Raw genomic sequence first — 17,093 nt, forward strand, 5'->3', positions numbered from 1 at the left:
CTAAGGCGCCAGCCACGTACACCTAAGGTGGTGGGTTCAAATCCCCAGCCCGGACCCGCCAAAACAACAACGACGGCTGCAACCAAAAAATAGCCGGGCGTTGTGGCGGGCGCCTGTGGTCCCAGCTACTTGGGAGGTGGAGGCAGGAGACTCGCTTGAGCCCAGGAGTTGGAGGTTGCTGTGAGCTGTAATACCAGGGCACTCTACCCAGGGTGATAGCTTGCGGCTCTGTCTCAAAAAAGAAGGTGCCAGAATTTTATAGTATTTTTTCTTTCCTACCAACAGATTTGTGGCCTGTCTTCACAATTAGAGATTTATTTTTATTTCTAAGTTTATTCTGTAATTATTCAAGCTGAAATATAACCATCAGATGTATAAATTCCTTTAAACACTCAATATTTGAATTGATTTGGTGTAAATCCAGTTTTCCAAGGTTTAGCTTTTCTTCTAAAACCCTAACTGCCTTTAATAGAAAGCTCAAACTCTTTTTGAAAATCTGATGAAATCATCTCCTAAGTATGTGCAGTACGTGATCCATACAGTTTCCAGTACTGTTTAAAATTGGCTCTTTGAATAGCCAATCTGTTTCTAGTTCACATTTTATAGATGAGTCAACAATTGAACATCAATATGTTTTGCTCTTTTAAAAAGTTTATTCTGAAGTAAGTTATATTCTGAAATAAGGTACTAAATTAGTATTTACTGAAGAAAGGAATTTAATATAATTATTAAACCAGCTATTTTATAAAGCTAGGAATCAAAGTTCTACATGTTTTATTTAGTTTTTTCTCCTCATTACCTCTATTTGGTTTTTAAAAGTTAAGAATAATCATTTTTGATATTATAAAAGATACTTTAAATCTATCAAAATCACATTAAATTTCCATTTCTTTCAAAACAACTAAATCCAATAGCAGATTAGTAAATAATTCTAACCTCTCTTTTTTAAATCTCTCTGAAATCAGCAAAATAAATTTAAATGTATCTTTATTATAACAAAAAAAGAATTCAGTTTTTAGTAAGACATAGCTTCTGGTTCTGATTCTGACACCGTCACTGGCTGTGTAACCTTGTATAAGTGACTCATCTCTTAGACCATTACCAACTTCGTATCAGTTACTATGCTATTAGGGCACTGGTCTCCTCATTTCCTTCTTACTTTTTTTGAGACAGAATCTCTGTTGTCCTGGCTAGAGTACTATGGTGTCATAGCTCACAGCAACCTCAGACTCCTGGGTTGGAGCGATCCTCTTACCTCAGCTTCCTGAGTAGGTGGGACTACAGGCACCCGCCACAACACCTGGCTAATGTTTTTGTTTTCGTAGAGATGATTCTCACTCTTGCCCAGGCTGGTCTTGAACTCCTCTGCTTACGTGATTTCCAGGCCCACCTTGGCTTCCCAAAGTGCTAAGATTACAGGTGTGAGCCACTGTTTTCCTCATTTCCAAACTTTAGAGTCTTGTAGTAGCTGCTTTCCTAGTTTTCTTTTTAACTCTGTGATATTTTATCTTTATGCATTTTTAAGTATACTTCTTTAATCCAGGACTTTTCTTTGTTTTGAGGAGGACATTTCTGGCCCACCATCCAGAATACATTTTCATAACCTCTTTGACCTTCTTTAACTCTAATATTTTATTCTCTCTGTCTCTCACACACACGCACATGTGTGCACACATTTATTTCAGGCTCCTAATATTATACTGCCCAAGATATGTGATCTAGGATTTTTGCTCTGAAATGTCCTCATTCTTTGGAAGTGTTCACACAGAAAGAAATAGGTCACTTTTGTTCATATAACATTGCCCAAAGCAAGTCACATAGCCACATCTAACTTCAAGGGTTCAGGAAGTGTCCCCTTCTTGCAATGTGACTTAGGTATAAGAAGACACAGAATTATTTGGTGAGTAGCTCTTTATGGCTATCCATTAGCTTTTAAATAAAATGCTGACTTCTGGTAGAAGGATAAATTAAAACTACATTTTGGAGGCCAACTTGCAAACATGTCAAAAGCCCTAGAAATATTGATTTGATTTAGCCATTTCAGTTTTAGGAAATTATTGAACAGATATAGAAAGCTATATATTCTTTAGTTTGTTCCTTAAATATATGTTTATTAAGTATCTACTAAGAACTGACATAGTCCATGCATTCACAGAGCTTACTGTACAGAGTGGGAGGTAGGACAGATGAGATCAGAGATCATTAAAATGAAACAGATTCAGTGCTATGATAGGGACATATGAGGTGCTATGAAAGCATATAGAAACATTTCTCCTAATCTATTTTACAGTTGACTTATTCTCTCCTTAGCAGTGCATAATCTGCTACTGAACCCCCTTCATTGAATTTTAAATTTCAGTTCTTGTAATTTTTTATTTATAAAAGAGCTATTCTTTAAGTCTACTAAAGGGACTGTTATAGTTTTCTATTTCTGAAGATATTTTCAAGCTTATGTTTTGTTGAGAAATTGGTTTCTCAAATTGTGTCATCATTTTGAGTACCTACAAATCTTTTGGCAATGAAAATTAAAAGTTAGATGGTTACGATTTAGTCTATTAAATCAGTCTTCAAGGGGAGAAAATGGTCCAGATGCAACTTTAAAAAATTTGCTCATGGTGAATATTATAAAATGAGACATAGAAATGGTTAAGATTTGAGTTACAGTGTTGGGGTTATGAATGATTTACTTAAATTTTCTGAACTATCTATAATGTAATTTCAGAGTTGCTATTTTTCCAACTTTATTGAAGTCTGATCAAAAAGTTTTTATAAATTTAAGGTGTATAACATGATTTTATACATATTGTGAAAGGATTACCACAATCAAGTTAGTTAACACATCTGTCACCTCCCCTAATTAACTTTTTTTTGGTAGTGAGAACATTTATGATCTACTGTCTTAGCAAATTTCAAATTTATAATACAGGATTGTTAACTATAGTCACTACTCTGTATTTCATAGTTTTTAGAATTTAAGTAATTAGACTAGATAAATCAACTTAAAAACAAAGTAAAAGTAACGATCTTAGAAGGTATAATTTATTAATATCAATGGAGAGTTTTACAAGGTGTTTACCCTTATTTATCATCCGAAAGCTCTGATTTGCAACCATAAATAAAATCAAAATTGTTAGAAGTATCATTTTATCTTTCTTTGTTGATGGTAAAATGTTTAAGTCTATATGGAACCATTGGCATATGGTGTACCAAAAAATTATATGAATGTAATCCCCTGTTCTTCTTTCTCGTCTCATTCTCTCTTCTTTCTTATATGAGTTAGTTTCATCTCATCTCCAAGTTGGGAGTAGAGTTAAGAATTCACAGGTTTTTTAGAATTAGGAGTGAAACAGAAAATAAAGAGAAACAGGGCAGCACCTGTGGATCAGTGAGTAGGGCGCCGGCCCCATATACTGAAGGTGGCAGGTTCAAACCTGGCCCTGGCCAAACTGCAACAACAACAAAAAAGTAGCTGGGCATTGTGGCAGGAGCCTATAGTCCCAGCTACTCAGGAGGCTGAGGCAAGAGAATCGCCTAAGCCCAAGAGCCGGAGGTTGCTGTGAGCTGTGATGGCACAGCACTTTACTGAGGGCAACAAAGTGAGACTCTGTCTCTAAAATAAATAAATAAAGAGAAACAATGTACTAATATTTTCTTCACTGAAGGCATATTTGGCATATTTTCTGTTAGCAAGTAGTATTTCTCTCAAGGAGGAACACTGTACTTGCAAGACCAAAGATATTTAGGATAAAAATGGTTAAACACTTCATAATAGTGTTTGAAAAATGTCTTTTAGGAAGAAGAAAGGCGTATGGCATCTATTGCAGCAAAAAAAGAGGAAGAGAAGAAGCGGGAAAGTCATAAGCTATCTTTGATTAAGGTATTTCCTCTGATGTCTACATGGATGTGTCTGCATGTTCGTGTGCACACACATCCTAGAAACTCGCTAGCTGGAAAAGTGATCTGTAAGCTGTGTACATTTATCATTCCAGTAGGATATGTGCACCCCTGAAACTTAGAAATTGTTATCTAAATAAATCCGGACTTAGGAAATTTAATGTAATGGACATTATAAAACACATGCAAAAGCTAGAAAATTTAAAAGGAAGAGATAAAAAATAGACACAATTGAAGTTATAATAATTTTTTTATTCCAGTGTACCTTGTGTATCCCATGGCCTGTGCATTTCATTTTGGAAACCGCTATAACAGACTGTCATCTTTACTGGTGTATTTTTTTTTTTTTTTTTTTTTGAGACAGAGCCTCAAGCTGTCCCCCTGGGCAGAGTGCCGTGGCATTACAGCTCACAGCAACCTCCAACTCCTGGGCTCAAGCGAGTCTCCTGCCTCTGCCTCCCAAGTAGCTGGGACCACAGGCACCCGCCACAGCGCCCGGCCATTTTTTGGTTGCAGCCGTCATTGTTGTTTGGCGGGTCCGGGCCGGGGATTCGAACCTGCCACCCTGGGTGTACGTGGCTGGCGCCTTAGCCGGTTGAGCCACAGGCGCCGAGCCTTTACTGGTGTATTTTAATGAACCCTGCCACATGGGTTTTTTGTGTGTGTGTGTTTTTTTTTTTTAATGATAGCTTATAAGTTTAAAAAAGTTTTTCTTTTAGCTCCTCTAATGGTAGAAGTGGTAAGAATTCTTATAACTTGAGGAATGTGAATTTTTAAAAAATTGGTTTTAACTGATTTAACATATATTACCTTCCTAAAATAAAATATTTTCTTTAACCATTTTATAATAACATCACAAAGTATAATAAATAAAGATCAGCTTATTATTACTCATTCTTGTCTTGTTCAGGTGCCTATCTTTTTAGATTAAAATGGCATTCAGAATTTTAAAAATGGCTAGTCAGGCATGTAAGTGTGCACCTATGGTCCCAGCTACTTGGGAGGCTGAGACAGGAGGATTGCTTGATCCCAGGAATTAGAGCCCAGCCTGGGTAACACAGTAGATTCCATCTCTAAAAAAATGACTTACAGGGATACAAAGAAAGACGTAGTAACCATAGGACATTGGGGAACTTTCTGGGGTGACGGAAAGGTCCTATATCTTGACAGGAGTCTGGGTTACACAGCTATCTGCATTTATCAAAGTGAATGAATCCGTGCCCTGGAAATCTGTTTTACTCCATAAAAACTATTCCTAAATTAACAGAAAAGGAAAAAAAAAACTTGTTCCCAATTCCTCTCAGCTCAGGACTACAACTCAAATTAGAGCTTTTTCTCAATATGCTGCAATTTCCTCCCCTGCTATTACCTCTAACCTGAATTCTCCCCAACTTGTATCCATTATTATTTCCAACCCCTGAATTAACTTTGCTTATGCCCTCTTCTGATATAACTACCTTTTGCTGATTCAGTCAACAGAATTTTGCAATCTTTCCTGTATTGGAGTATTCCTAAAGGTTGGCCAAAAGTAACTTGCTTTATAGGAAATATAGCTGTTGGCAGTATTTTAAAATGTATAGTAGCAAGATACACCATTACCACCTAATGTTATTGGCAAACCATTCTGAATAGTTAATTTAGAAAAAGGTAGCATTCCTCACTGTGCAGTTGCTACTGTGAGATACATAAGTGAATGAATAAATGAAATACTTGTATACATACATAAAGCTGTCAGACTTATAGACCACTCCTAGAGCATGGAAGGGAGGAATGAACAGAGAAATTCCACTGATGATTTAGCTCATCAGTGGTATAAGAAGAGCCTAGTCTAGGCACTAAATTGCACTTGAAATTCATCTTTTAAGTGAAAAAAAATTTTTTATATACCCAATTCAGCTGCTTCTTTCCATCACCATTTGGGGAAAAATGTCATTCAATCCTTCAATTCCTCTACTAGGTCTATATCCAGAAAACCAAAAATCACTTTATAACAAAGATATTTGCACCAGAATGTTTATTGCAGCCCAATTCATAATTGCTAAGTCATGGAAGAAGCCCAAGTGCCCATCGACCCATAAATTACGGTATTTACGGTATTAATTACGAATTAATAAATTACGGTATGTGTACACCATGGAATATTATGCAGCCTTAAAAAAGATGGAGACTTTACTTCTTTTATATTTACTTGGAAGGAGCTGAAACATATTCTTCTTAGCAAAGTATCTCAAGAATGGAAGAAAGAATATCCAATATACTCAGTCCTACTATGAAACCAATTTATAAACACCCACACTTTCATATGAATACTATAACCCAACTATAGCCCAAGATGAAGGGGAAAGAGGATGGGAGGGGAGAGGAGGAGGGATGATGGGTGGAAGGAGGGTAATTGGTGGGACCACACTTATGGTACATTTTATAGGGTACATGTTAAATCTACTAAGTGTAGAATATAAATGTCTTAACATAATAACTAAGAAAATGCAGTGAAGGTTAGGTTAACCAATTTGATGAAAGTATTTCAAATTGTATATAAAACCAGCACATTGTACCCCATAATTGCATTAATTTACACAGCTATGATTTAATAAAAAATACTTTTAGCAAACTTTTTTTTTTAATATTTGAAAAGTTTTTAAGAAAACTGTAGGAAAAAGCTAAAGTTTCTCTTGAAGTCATAAAGTAGTGATTCTCTTTAGTTAGGAGGATTATTTAGCATTTTTATTTTTAATAAGAGGAAAATCACAGGTCATCAGAAGTCCATTTCCAGCACTAAAACAGAGTTGGAATTGTGATGTAATAGAGCCTCAGTATCTGCTGAGGATTGTTCTATGCAGCCCTACTTATTAATCATTAAGAAAGTGGGATGGTTTGGCTATAGGACAGGAAGCGTGCATAGACACACAGCTTCTGCCTTATTGCTTTTCCATCTTTCTATTTTCCTTGTGACCTTGGAAATGAGAGGGAGTGATAGTTATGGCATATGCTGGTGTGGTCTTGCCTGGACTATGAATAATTGACTTAAATGTCAAAACGTGAAATTTGGCATCTTCTAAAATATTTGTCATTTTAAAATAGATTTGGCAAGTTATTGGCATCTAGCTATTAGAAACATTGTTGTAGCTGATATGCCAAATGTTTCCCTGATCCTTAAGAATAATTTCTTAGGTACCCCTTTCTGCCTTGAAGAATCTCTAGCCTTTCTGCTTCTTTTTTCCTTGCTCCTCATATGCCAAGAGTTCTTTTGTGGCTTCCTGGCTAAGCCGGTGATCCCCACCTGACCCCGGCTACACACTCTTTTCTTAGAATATCTCTTCCTTTTTCTGGACCCCAGTAAAATTAACTGTTCTCTTAGTCAACCTGGTGTTGATTTGATTTTAATAACTCAAGTAAAGGAAGTTTAACTTTGGCACAGGTATAGGGAAAGTGTTTGCATTTTCAAAGACTATCCTGTTACACCATTGTTAACATACTCAGTGGAATAAAAATACTTTATACTTTACTTCTAAGCACTGCTATCTCTACCTCGTTAAGAATATTCTTTCTGCCAGTTCCTGTCACCCAGAAAGACAAATGCTTGGCACCAATATGTGAGCCATCCTCCATTACTCACTGCCCAGAACCTCTTTTCAAAGTAGCCTTGGTCCTGAGTAAAAATAACAGCATTGCTTAGATAAAGAATTGGGTTGGCACAGTCATTAGCAAATAACTGAAATAAAATTTCTTTAGATAATATGCCATTTTATTATAGGTTAGAGAAAGACTTTTTGCAATAGAATAGAAGATTTCTACTTGCTTTAGACAAGGGATACATACATACAATGTCAAAAGGCTCAAAAGTATATACATAGTAGGTGTAACTCAACTATACAGATAAATTTGAAGTACCAAGCAATAGAAAAAAACTCAGGCCAAAAACATTTTTTTTTCATGACAAGCTCTCACTGTGTGGCCCAAGCTGGAGTGCAATAGCTATTCACAGGCACAAAAGGATCCTCCTGCCTCAGCCTTCCAAGTAGCTGGGATAACAGGTATATACCACCATACCTAAAAACATTTTTAAACACAGAAATAGAACTTTAAAAAGTTTACTTTTAATTAAGCAAGCCACATCACTTTTATTCCTAATGTCATGCATACATGCTAAAATCTTAGCAAATATAGAATATACATGGTGTAGCTACTTATAAAGAATAGGCTCCTTTTAAAAGTATTATAAGAAGGTTTAAACAGTATGCTCTTTAGACGTCACTTCTGCAACAAAAACTGTGTTATATAATTCTTGTCACAATTAACTTTTTCATAGGAGAAGAAAAGGTTAACAATTAACAACGTAGCTCGAAAGTGGGACTTGCAGCAACGAGTAGCCAATATTGCTTCAACTCAAGATAGAAAAGACTCTGACTTTCCTTCTCAGGACCCCTGTCAGATTGATGGCAGCACCATCTCTGCATCTCCAGAGGAAACAGGGTATGCAATGGCATTCTTTTAAGATGCTACATCCCTAGAGAATTGAATATGGGGTGGGACTGGGAAACCATTTCACATGTAATAATTATTTTAAAATAATAGTTTTCTTAAGAAAATTTACTAAAATTAGAAGTTTAAATTAAGAAGTTAAGATTTATAAATGTAAATTTGACTACAACATTCTCCTAGTTAAAATCTTCACTGGTTTCCTATTTTTTATAAGAAAATGTCTGGATTACTTACCGTAGTTTATGAGGCCCTCTGCCCACTTCATCTATTTTATCCTGAAGTGTCAACCTCTTCCTTCTGCCTGCAGCATCACTGCCTTTCTTTCAGTTCAGTTACTTCCTATTTCAGAACGAAAAATAGTGTTTTTCTGCTCTATTCTTCTCTGCCCCATTTCTCTGATCCTGCCCTAGCTAACTCAAGCTCATCCCTCACATCCCCCCCCCCCGCCCAAGCATTCCCTAACTAACTGCAGAGATTAGATCAGATACCCCTTTTCTCTCTCAGTACCCTGCACTTCTCCTTAGTATTTGCCATAACCCTTATTAAATAACTAGTTGGTAATTAGTTGTTTCATATGTGCCTTCCCCACAAGATGGCAATCTTTATGAGGAAAGGAATGTCTGTTGATCCTCTTGACTACTGTCTCCCCAGCAGCCAGCACAAACCTTTGTCCTTAACTAAAAGTACTTAGCAATGTGGCCCAAAATCTGAATGCTCTGGTTGTGGTCTGTATTATCTGTCACTCCAGTGGCTTACGACCTCTTTTCAGGCACATGATACATATCCCCAGGTTTATGAGCAATTCTGAGTACACTATCTAGACTCCTCATATTTCTCTTCCTCTTAAGAAAGCACATTGGAATCAAGGAAATGAGAGGAACAAACAGCATATATATCTTTATAATTTAAATACATGTATATGTATATATACATAGACAGTTGTCCCTCAGTATCCATGGGGATTGGTTCCAAGACCCCCACTGATACCAAAATCTGTGAGCACTCAATTTCCTTACCTAATAAAATGGTGATGATATTTGCATATGTGTATAACCTGCAGGCATCCTGCTGTATGCTTTAAATCATCTCTGAATTACTTAGAAGACCTAACCCAGTGCTACACATCACTTCACTCACATGGATTTAGCTTAGTACTCAGCATGCAGCAAATTCAAGTTTTGCTTTTCGGACCTTTGTGGAATTTTTTTCCTGAATATTTTTGATCCATTTGGTTGAATTCATGGATACAGAACCCACTGAAGCAGAGGGCTGGCTGTATTTAAAAATAAAGCCTAAAAATCAAAGGTAGAATACAGTTCAATTTTGTTTAATTTGATGAAACACACTTGTCTTATTATCTTAACCAAATTCTAAAACATATTTTAAACTAAAAATAATATAGCTTTTATGGCAAGTTTTTTAGCTGGAATTCTTTTTAGCCTTTTGTATATACATAATGTAATAAAGGAAGTAATTTGACCATTTGAACAATGTTTTGGAAATTTTCTGGAGTCTTACATATGTTTAGAGAAATATACTTTTTAAATTTTAGTTATAGGATTAGTTTATATCAATATATTTCCTTCAGCTCCCTTGGGAATCTACATGTATAACTTCTTAGTTCTGTTAGCCAGAAAAATAAGGCAACAAGAATAAAAATTCTAAAATGTGATAATTTTTAAAACTACATAATATACCATTCTTATATAGCCCCAGAGCTATATTTAACATTATCTAAATATCAAAATATAATTTTACTTAGTTAGAACAATAATACTTTATAATGTTAAAACTTTATAGAATTGGGCTTTAGATTTATGAAATAATACATGTCAGTTCTATTTCTGATTTTTTAAAAATGTTTTTTCTATCTTTCTTAAAAACACTTCTCAGTTCTAAGTTTATCCAAGTAACCTTGAAAATTTTATTTTCATATATTAATAAGGTTTTAAAAGTTAGTACTTTAATATGTACTACTTATACCTGTTCTCAAGGGCTGTCCAGAAAGTATTCAGCCGTTGTTAATACTATTTTTCATATTACATAGCTGGTTACTTTCTAGACAGCTCTTGTATAATATTAGGCCTACTTTGATTTTATTTGAATTGACAAGTCAATTCCTGATAGCTTTTCTTCAACTATTCCTTCTTTTTTAATAAAATACCATCTTTATCATATGTTAAATTCCCACAAATATGTGGGTATATTTTGAAATGTCCATTCCAAATTTCCATCTACTAATCTACTTCTTTGTTTTTATGCCAATACCAGACTCTTGATTATAGTAATTTTCTAGTAGGTTTTAATAACTAGTAGGGAAAATATGCTTTCTCTGTTCTTTATAAATTTTGATTCTCACACACCTATTTTTCCATGTAAACATAAAAAAAATTTAATAGAAATAGAAATGTTGAAGATCTTATTAAAATCACTTTTAAGTTTACTTATTAATTTCAGAAGAATTAGCATCATTATGACAATAACATCACTTTAAGAAATATGGTATGTCTCTCTGTTTTTTTAGGTCTTGTTTGATATCCAGAGGAAGCTAAGTGGGAAAATGTTGAAAGACTAAAGGAAAATTCTGAGGGACTAAATGAGGTTAGAGACCTCATTGTAGCAACTATAGCCAGATTTGTAGCAACCAGATTTATAGCCAACCAAATTGTAGCAACTATAGCCAGAATTATTGAGTGAGTTTATCTCAGGTGCACAGAGTAGCTAAGTGTAACAGTTGAGAAACTACATGTCCGATGAAGAACAAGAAGATAAGAGATGAAAGAGAAGAGAAAAAATTCAAGTGTGATGACAAAAAGAAATGATAGGTCATATAGTCCTGACTAGATTTTTAAGAGATTAAAAAACAGAAGGCTGCCAACAGAGTGGGAGAAAATTTTATATTTCTTGGGCTAATTGTCTAAAGAAAGTCAAAGATGGGTATATGAAGTAAGAGGGTTAATAATAAGATGAAATAGTGGGAATTTATGGTAAGGATGAATTTCTGAGCTTGGAGATTTTAAAGGGACAACATATCTCAGTAATGACAATATCAAAAGCATTCCGAAGGCCATTTTTGTGACAGTGGGAATGGGTTGGTGGAGAAGAGTAAAAGTGAAAATCACCAGAGAAAAGATCAGTTGAAACCATTATTGTGGCACTGAAGTTACTAATGGTGGGACTAGGTGTGGAACCAGGAGCCAAAATATGCACAAATGACCAGCCCTATCTCCTTCCAGGCTCTGCTGTGCATCCTGTGCTCTCGTTACAAGACTGTTCACTATTCAGGTTTTATTGGTTTTGGCAGCTGCACCGAATATCTTTTTTATTAAATGACTCTTTCATGCAGCAAAACTATCTCTGATAGGCAGATTCTGAGCTACTAATGTGACTTTCTTGACATTTTAAACTTCTAAAGTGGCACATGGCCAAATATTTTATACCCTCTAAAATAATTTAAAATTATAGTCTTCTCTTTTATGGTCTCAAAAACAAGGAGTCAGTTCCAGGAGAAAGAGGAAGTATCTGTTAGTGAAAATTGTTGTGTCTAATACTTACTGCCAAGAGTTTCAGGATTTTTATTAGGAATTCCACAAAATCAAAGGCTTTTAAGCAAGGAGCACAGCAGAAGAGTTTGGGAGAGGTGGGAAAAGTGATGTGTATGTTCAACAGAGAGGTTGTAAAGAGTAAATGATGAATCATTAGGAAAGAGATCCACAATTTCTGGCAGAAGATTTACTTTCTACAAATATAAAAGTTTAAAGTGCCACGGAAACACTATTTCATTTTCTTTGTCAGACCCTTTTTTAATGAACTGAAAACTAGTAAATTGAGGAGCCCCAGAAAATATTCTATGTGGAAGTGGAAAAATAAAACTTTAGGGACAGACAGTGAATAATTGGTAGAGGCTATAATGCAAAATCAGTTACTTAGGACTTTGAGTGATGGCAAGTTTTTCTTTAATGTAGTTGGTGATTATGTGATTCCTATACTGTATCTTGCATCTGAAAGTTACACATGTTTCTATCCCTTATTATCCTTTGTGTTTGTCTAAACTAGGGGTTCTTAACCAAAGGATCCAAATTGGTTTTTTGACTTGTAACTCCTTATTTTACTTGATCTCCCCACAGCATTTGACATAGTTGACGCTCTTCATTCACATTATTTTCCTTTTACTTATGTGATTTATTCTTTTTTTAAGTATGTTTTACTGACTCTTTTTTTTTTTTTTACCAAATCTTTAAATGTGTATCATGCTGGTTTGTTAATAAGATTTAGGTATGTATATACTTCTTGCTATAATAGATGAAGATTCAGCTTACTCAACCTCCTTTCCTCCCCGAACTGTATATCTGTAATTCTCTTAGTGGTAACTTTTATAAGTTATATATAAGTAAATCCCTATTTCTTGTTCTATCTGCTATAGACCATAGCTCTGAAGTTTGCACTGTTCAAGATGAGTCTGTTCTTTTTATTTCTCCCACTTTATACATTGTAAACGCTATCAGCTATACCTTAATTATTTCCCTTGTGATTTCTTCTCTAACCCATTGGTTGTTTAAGAGTTTGGTGTTTAGTTTCCATACATGTGTAAATTTTCCAGATTTTCTTGTGTTAATGAATTTCTAGTTTCATTCTCTTGTATTCAGAGAGGATATTTTGTATGAGTTTAAGCTTTTTAAATTTACTGAGACTTGTTTTGTGGCTTAAAATGTTCCTTGTGCTCTTGAGAAGAATGTATATTCTGCTGTTGTTGGGTGGAGTGTTTCTATATGTATCTGTTAGGTATAGTTGGTTTATAGTATTTTTCAAGTCCTCTCTTTACTCTTCTAATTGTTCTTTCTATTATTGAAAGGACAGTATTGAAGTCTCCAAATATTATTATACACTCCTTTGTCCCTTAAATTCTTTCAGTTTTTGCTTCATGTATTTTAGGTGTCAGTTGCATATATATTCATAATTATTATATCTTCCCTTGGATTGACCCATTTTTCAATATAAAATGTCCTTCCAGGCAGCACCTGTGGCTCAAAGGAGTCAGGCACCAGCCCCATATGCCAGAGGTGACAGTTTTAAACCCAGCCCAGGCCAAAAATTGCAAAAAAATAAAGTCCTTCCATGTCTCTTATAAAAACTTTTGACATAGATTCTATTTTGTATGATGTTTATAACTACCCCAGCTCTCTTTTGGTTAGGTTTGTATGGAATATTTGTTTCTGTCCTTCTAGTTTTAACCTATGTGTATCTTTTAATTTGGCAGATAAAATGTACTTGGATCTCTTTCTTAAAAAAATCCATTCTGCCAATATTTGCCTTTTAATTGTAGAGTATAATCTATAAAGTCCTGATAGGGAAGGACTTATTTCTGCCATTCTGTTATTTATTTTCTATTTGTTGTACATCTTTTATTGTTAATTCCTTCATTATTTTTTCTTTTGTATTTAATTGATTTATTTTAGTGTACCATTTTTTGATTCCTTTCTCATTCCTTTTACTATATGAGTGTATGTTTTAGTTATTTTCTTATTTATTACCCTGAGGGTTAAAATTAATATATGAGTTTATAATAATCTAGTTTGAATTAACTCCAATTTAGTTGTAATATTATGCAAAATTTTTTTTTTTTTTTTTTTTTGAGACAGAGCCTCAAGCTGTCCCCCTGGGTAGAGTGCCGTTGCATCACAGCTCACAGCAACCTCCAACTCCTGGGCTCAAGCGAGTCTCCTGCCTCCGCCTCCCAAGTAGCTGGGACCACAGGCGCCCGCCACAACGCCCGGCTATTTTTTGGTTGCCGCCATCATTGTTATTTGGCGGTCCGGGCTGGGGATTCGAACCCGCCACCTTAGGTGTACGTGGCTGGCGCCCTAGCCGGTTGAGCTATAGGCGCCGAGCCCAAAATTTTTGATTCTGTGTAGCTCCACCCCATGTTGTTACTGTCAAAAATTACATCTTTAAACATTGTGTGCACATTAACATTAATTTATAATTATTATTTTATGTATTTAAAGTATTTGTATTTAAACACATACTTTATACTTTGTATTTAAAGTATATGTATTTTATGTCTTTTAAGTCATATAGAAGAAAAGAGGACTTACCAACAATTATACTGACTTTTATTTTGTACCTATGTAGTTACCTTTTCTGAAGTTCTATGTTGCTACATATGGCTTCTTGGATGTGTTGATTAATGTTTTCATCAAATTTGGGGAGTTTGTGGCATTTATCTCTTTAAATTTCCTTTTTTTAAATTATTTCTTCTTTTTTTTTTTCCATGTATGTTCTTTTGAAACTCTCATTATGGTTATGTTGGTATGCTCGATGGTATCCCACAGTTTTCTTAGGTCTGCTTGTTTATCTCCATTGTTAAAGAGATAATTTTCCCCTGCTCCTCAAAGTATATAATTTCAACTGACCTTTGTTTAAGATCACTGATTCTTTTATCTCCCTTCTCAAATCTTCTATCGAATCCTCTGTAGAACTTTTCATTTTAGTTATTGTACTTTTCAACTCCAGAATGTCCTTTTAGTTTCCATTTCTTTATTGATAGTCTCTATTTGGTGGGACATTATTCTGAGATTCTTTAGTTCTTTGAGCATATTTAAAACAGATGTCTAGACTTCCTCATGGTCAATTTATAGTCATTTCTTTTTTCCTCATGAGTGGGCTATACTTTCTAGTTTCTTTGCTTAATTTTTTTGAAACTGGATATTTTGAATATTATAATGTAGTGACTTTGGAAATCAGATCATCTCTCCTCCCTAGGGTTTGTTGTTGCTGCTTATTTTAGTTCTCTTATGCTTGCTTTGTGGCTTTTCTGAGGTATTTTTGTGAAGACTATGTTCTTTGTCATAGCTACTGAAGTCTCCATTCCATCATCTTAGTGGTCAATTAGTGATTTGACAAAGATTTTCTTAAATACTTAGAGAAAAGAGAAAAAAGTAACCTCTCTCTGTCTTTGCAGATTGGTTTTATGTTGGGGCCCTCTTTCCGTGCTTACCTAGATAGTTTACAGCTCTGTTTTAGCCTTCAGTTCCTAAGCCAGACCTGATTGTTTAGGATCTCATCAGGTCTTTTCCAAGCATATATCCAGCCTTGAATGTACATGTGGCCTTCTAGATTCTCCGGAATATATAGGGGCTTCTCAAAGCCCTAGTCTCCCAGGTATCTCCTTCCCTAATCTCTTCTTTCTCAAGCTTTTTGATCTGTCTATTGCTTGCTCAACCTATTAATCTTTTACCCCATGTGGCAATAGCCAATACATTGTTGCTTTCAAACACTTTTGACAAATGCCACTCAGAAGTCACCTCAACCCTGGGGAAACACCAAGGCAAGTAAAACAAAGACAGGCCCTTGAACTGATTCTTCAATAAGACATATCAAATCATATAAATGCAATTTTTTGAGAATATGGTCTATATTGCTTCCTCTGTTTAGCAGCAACTTGCATCAAGAATGTAGACTGGTCACTTTAAGACTACCAGTAAACTGGGGCATGGGGAATGGTAACAGTATAAGTTAAAATGCCATCAAACTGTCTTATTGAAATTCAAAAGTTTTTTTTCCTCCCTTAAATGTTCTTCTGGCTGTTGTAATTTTTTTTTTTTTATAGAGTTCTGAAAAAGTTGATTCTGTTTTTGCTAGCATGTGTGTTTCTTTCATGAAAGGGAACAGTTTTGGATTCCCTAATTGTACCATTTATGCAACTTCTTTGGGATTCCAATTTTGTTAAATTCTATGAGGTATACTTTAACACATCGAGATTAACACCGTAATCATAAAACTTTGTGAATTGGTAGCATTTAAAACTTGAAAACTGATAAATAACATTTAAGTATTTATGGTGTAACTATTTTTTACTTGAGAATTAAGTAGTGTACTATGATTATGTCTCTTTTTCTGCTTCCTAAGCCACTCAAGAATAGCCTACTGTCAAATTCAAATGGCTTTCTTCATTACTTGAAGAGTTATCAATACCCATACCACATTTTAATTTGCTTCATATTTGACCCATGCCATTCTAACATAGTTTGTCCCTGTACTTTCTGATTAACCTTTTTTTTAATTGAACAAAGAAACTCACTATCTTTATTACATTTCTAATTTCTTGAAGTCTACTTTCTCCCTGATCTAATTTAGATTGATTATTTGCTTTTGGACCTTTTTTCTACAGTTTGTTATTTGTTTATTTTATTTTATTTTTATTTATTTATTTATTTATTTGAGACAGGAGCCTCAAGCTGTCCCCCTGGGTAGAGTGCGGTGGCATCTCAGCTCACAGCAACCTCCAACTCCTGGGCTCAAGTGAGTCTCCTGCCTCTGCCTCCCAAGTAGCTGGGACTGCAGGCGCCCGCCACAACGCCCGGCCATTTTTTGGTTGCAGCCATCATTGTTGTTTGGTGGGCCCGGGCTGGATTCGAACCCACCACCCTGTGTGTATGTGGCTGGCACCTTAGCCACTTGAGCCACAGGCGCCGAGCCTACAGTTTGTTATTTTAAATTATTAGTAGCCTTTGATTCCTTCTTGTATTAAGTATCTTTCTCACGTCTTCAAGTATGTCTATCCTGGCTCGGCGCCTATAGCTCAACCGGCTAAGGCGCCAGCCACGTACACCTAATGTGCCAGGTTCGAATCCCCAGCCCGGACCTGCCAAACAACAATGACGGCTGCAACCAAAAAATAGCCGGGCGTTGTGGCGGGCGCCTGTGGTCCCAGCTAC

General features: G+C 35.3%; 1 protein-coding gene across 3 annotated transcripts in view; it reads left to right on the forward strand.

Annotated features, from left to right (window-relative positions):
- The window catches only part of LRRC49 (leucine rich repeat containing 49), a 127,980-nt gene that overhangs the window by 77,431 nt on the left and 33,456 nt on the right, over window positions 1-17,093 (forward strand). For all 3 annotated transcript variants that reach the window (XM_003784475.1, XM_003784474.2, XM_003784476.2), the window contains 2 exons: window positions 3,794-3,877; window positions 8,204-8,367. In XM_003784475.1, the coding sequence (XP_003784523.1) occupies window positions 3,794-3,877; window positions 8,204-8,367 (248 nt within the window). The remainder of the gene's footprint in view (window positions 1-3,793; window positions 3,878-8,203; window positions 8,368-17,093) is intronic.

This window comes from Otolemur garnettii, unplaced genomic scaffold (genome assembly GCF_000181295.1).
Source record: "Otolemur garnettii isolate 467f Iridium unplaced genomic scaffold, OtoGar3 scaffold00011, whole genome shotgun sequence".
Taxonomy (NCBI): Eukaryota; Metazoa; Chordata; class Mammalia; order Primates; family Galagidae; genus Otolemur; species Otolemur garnettii.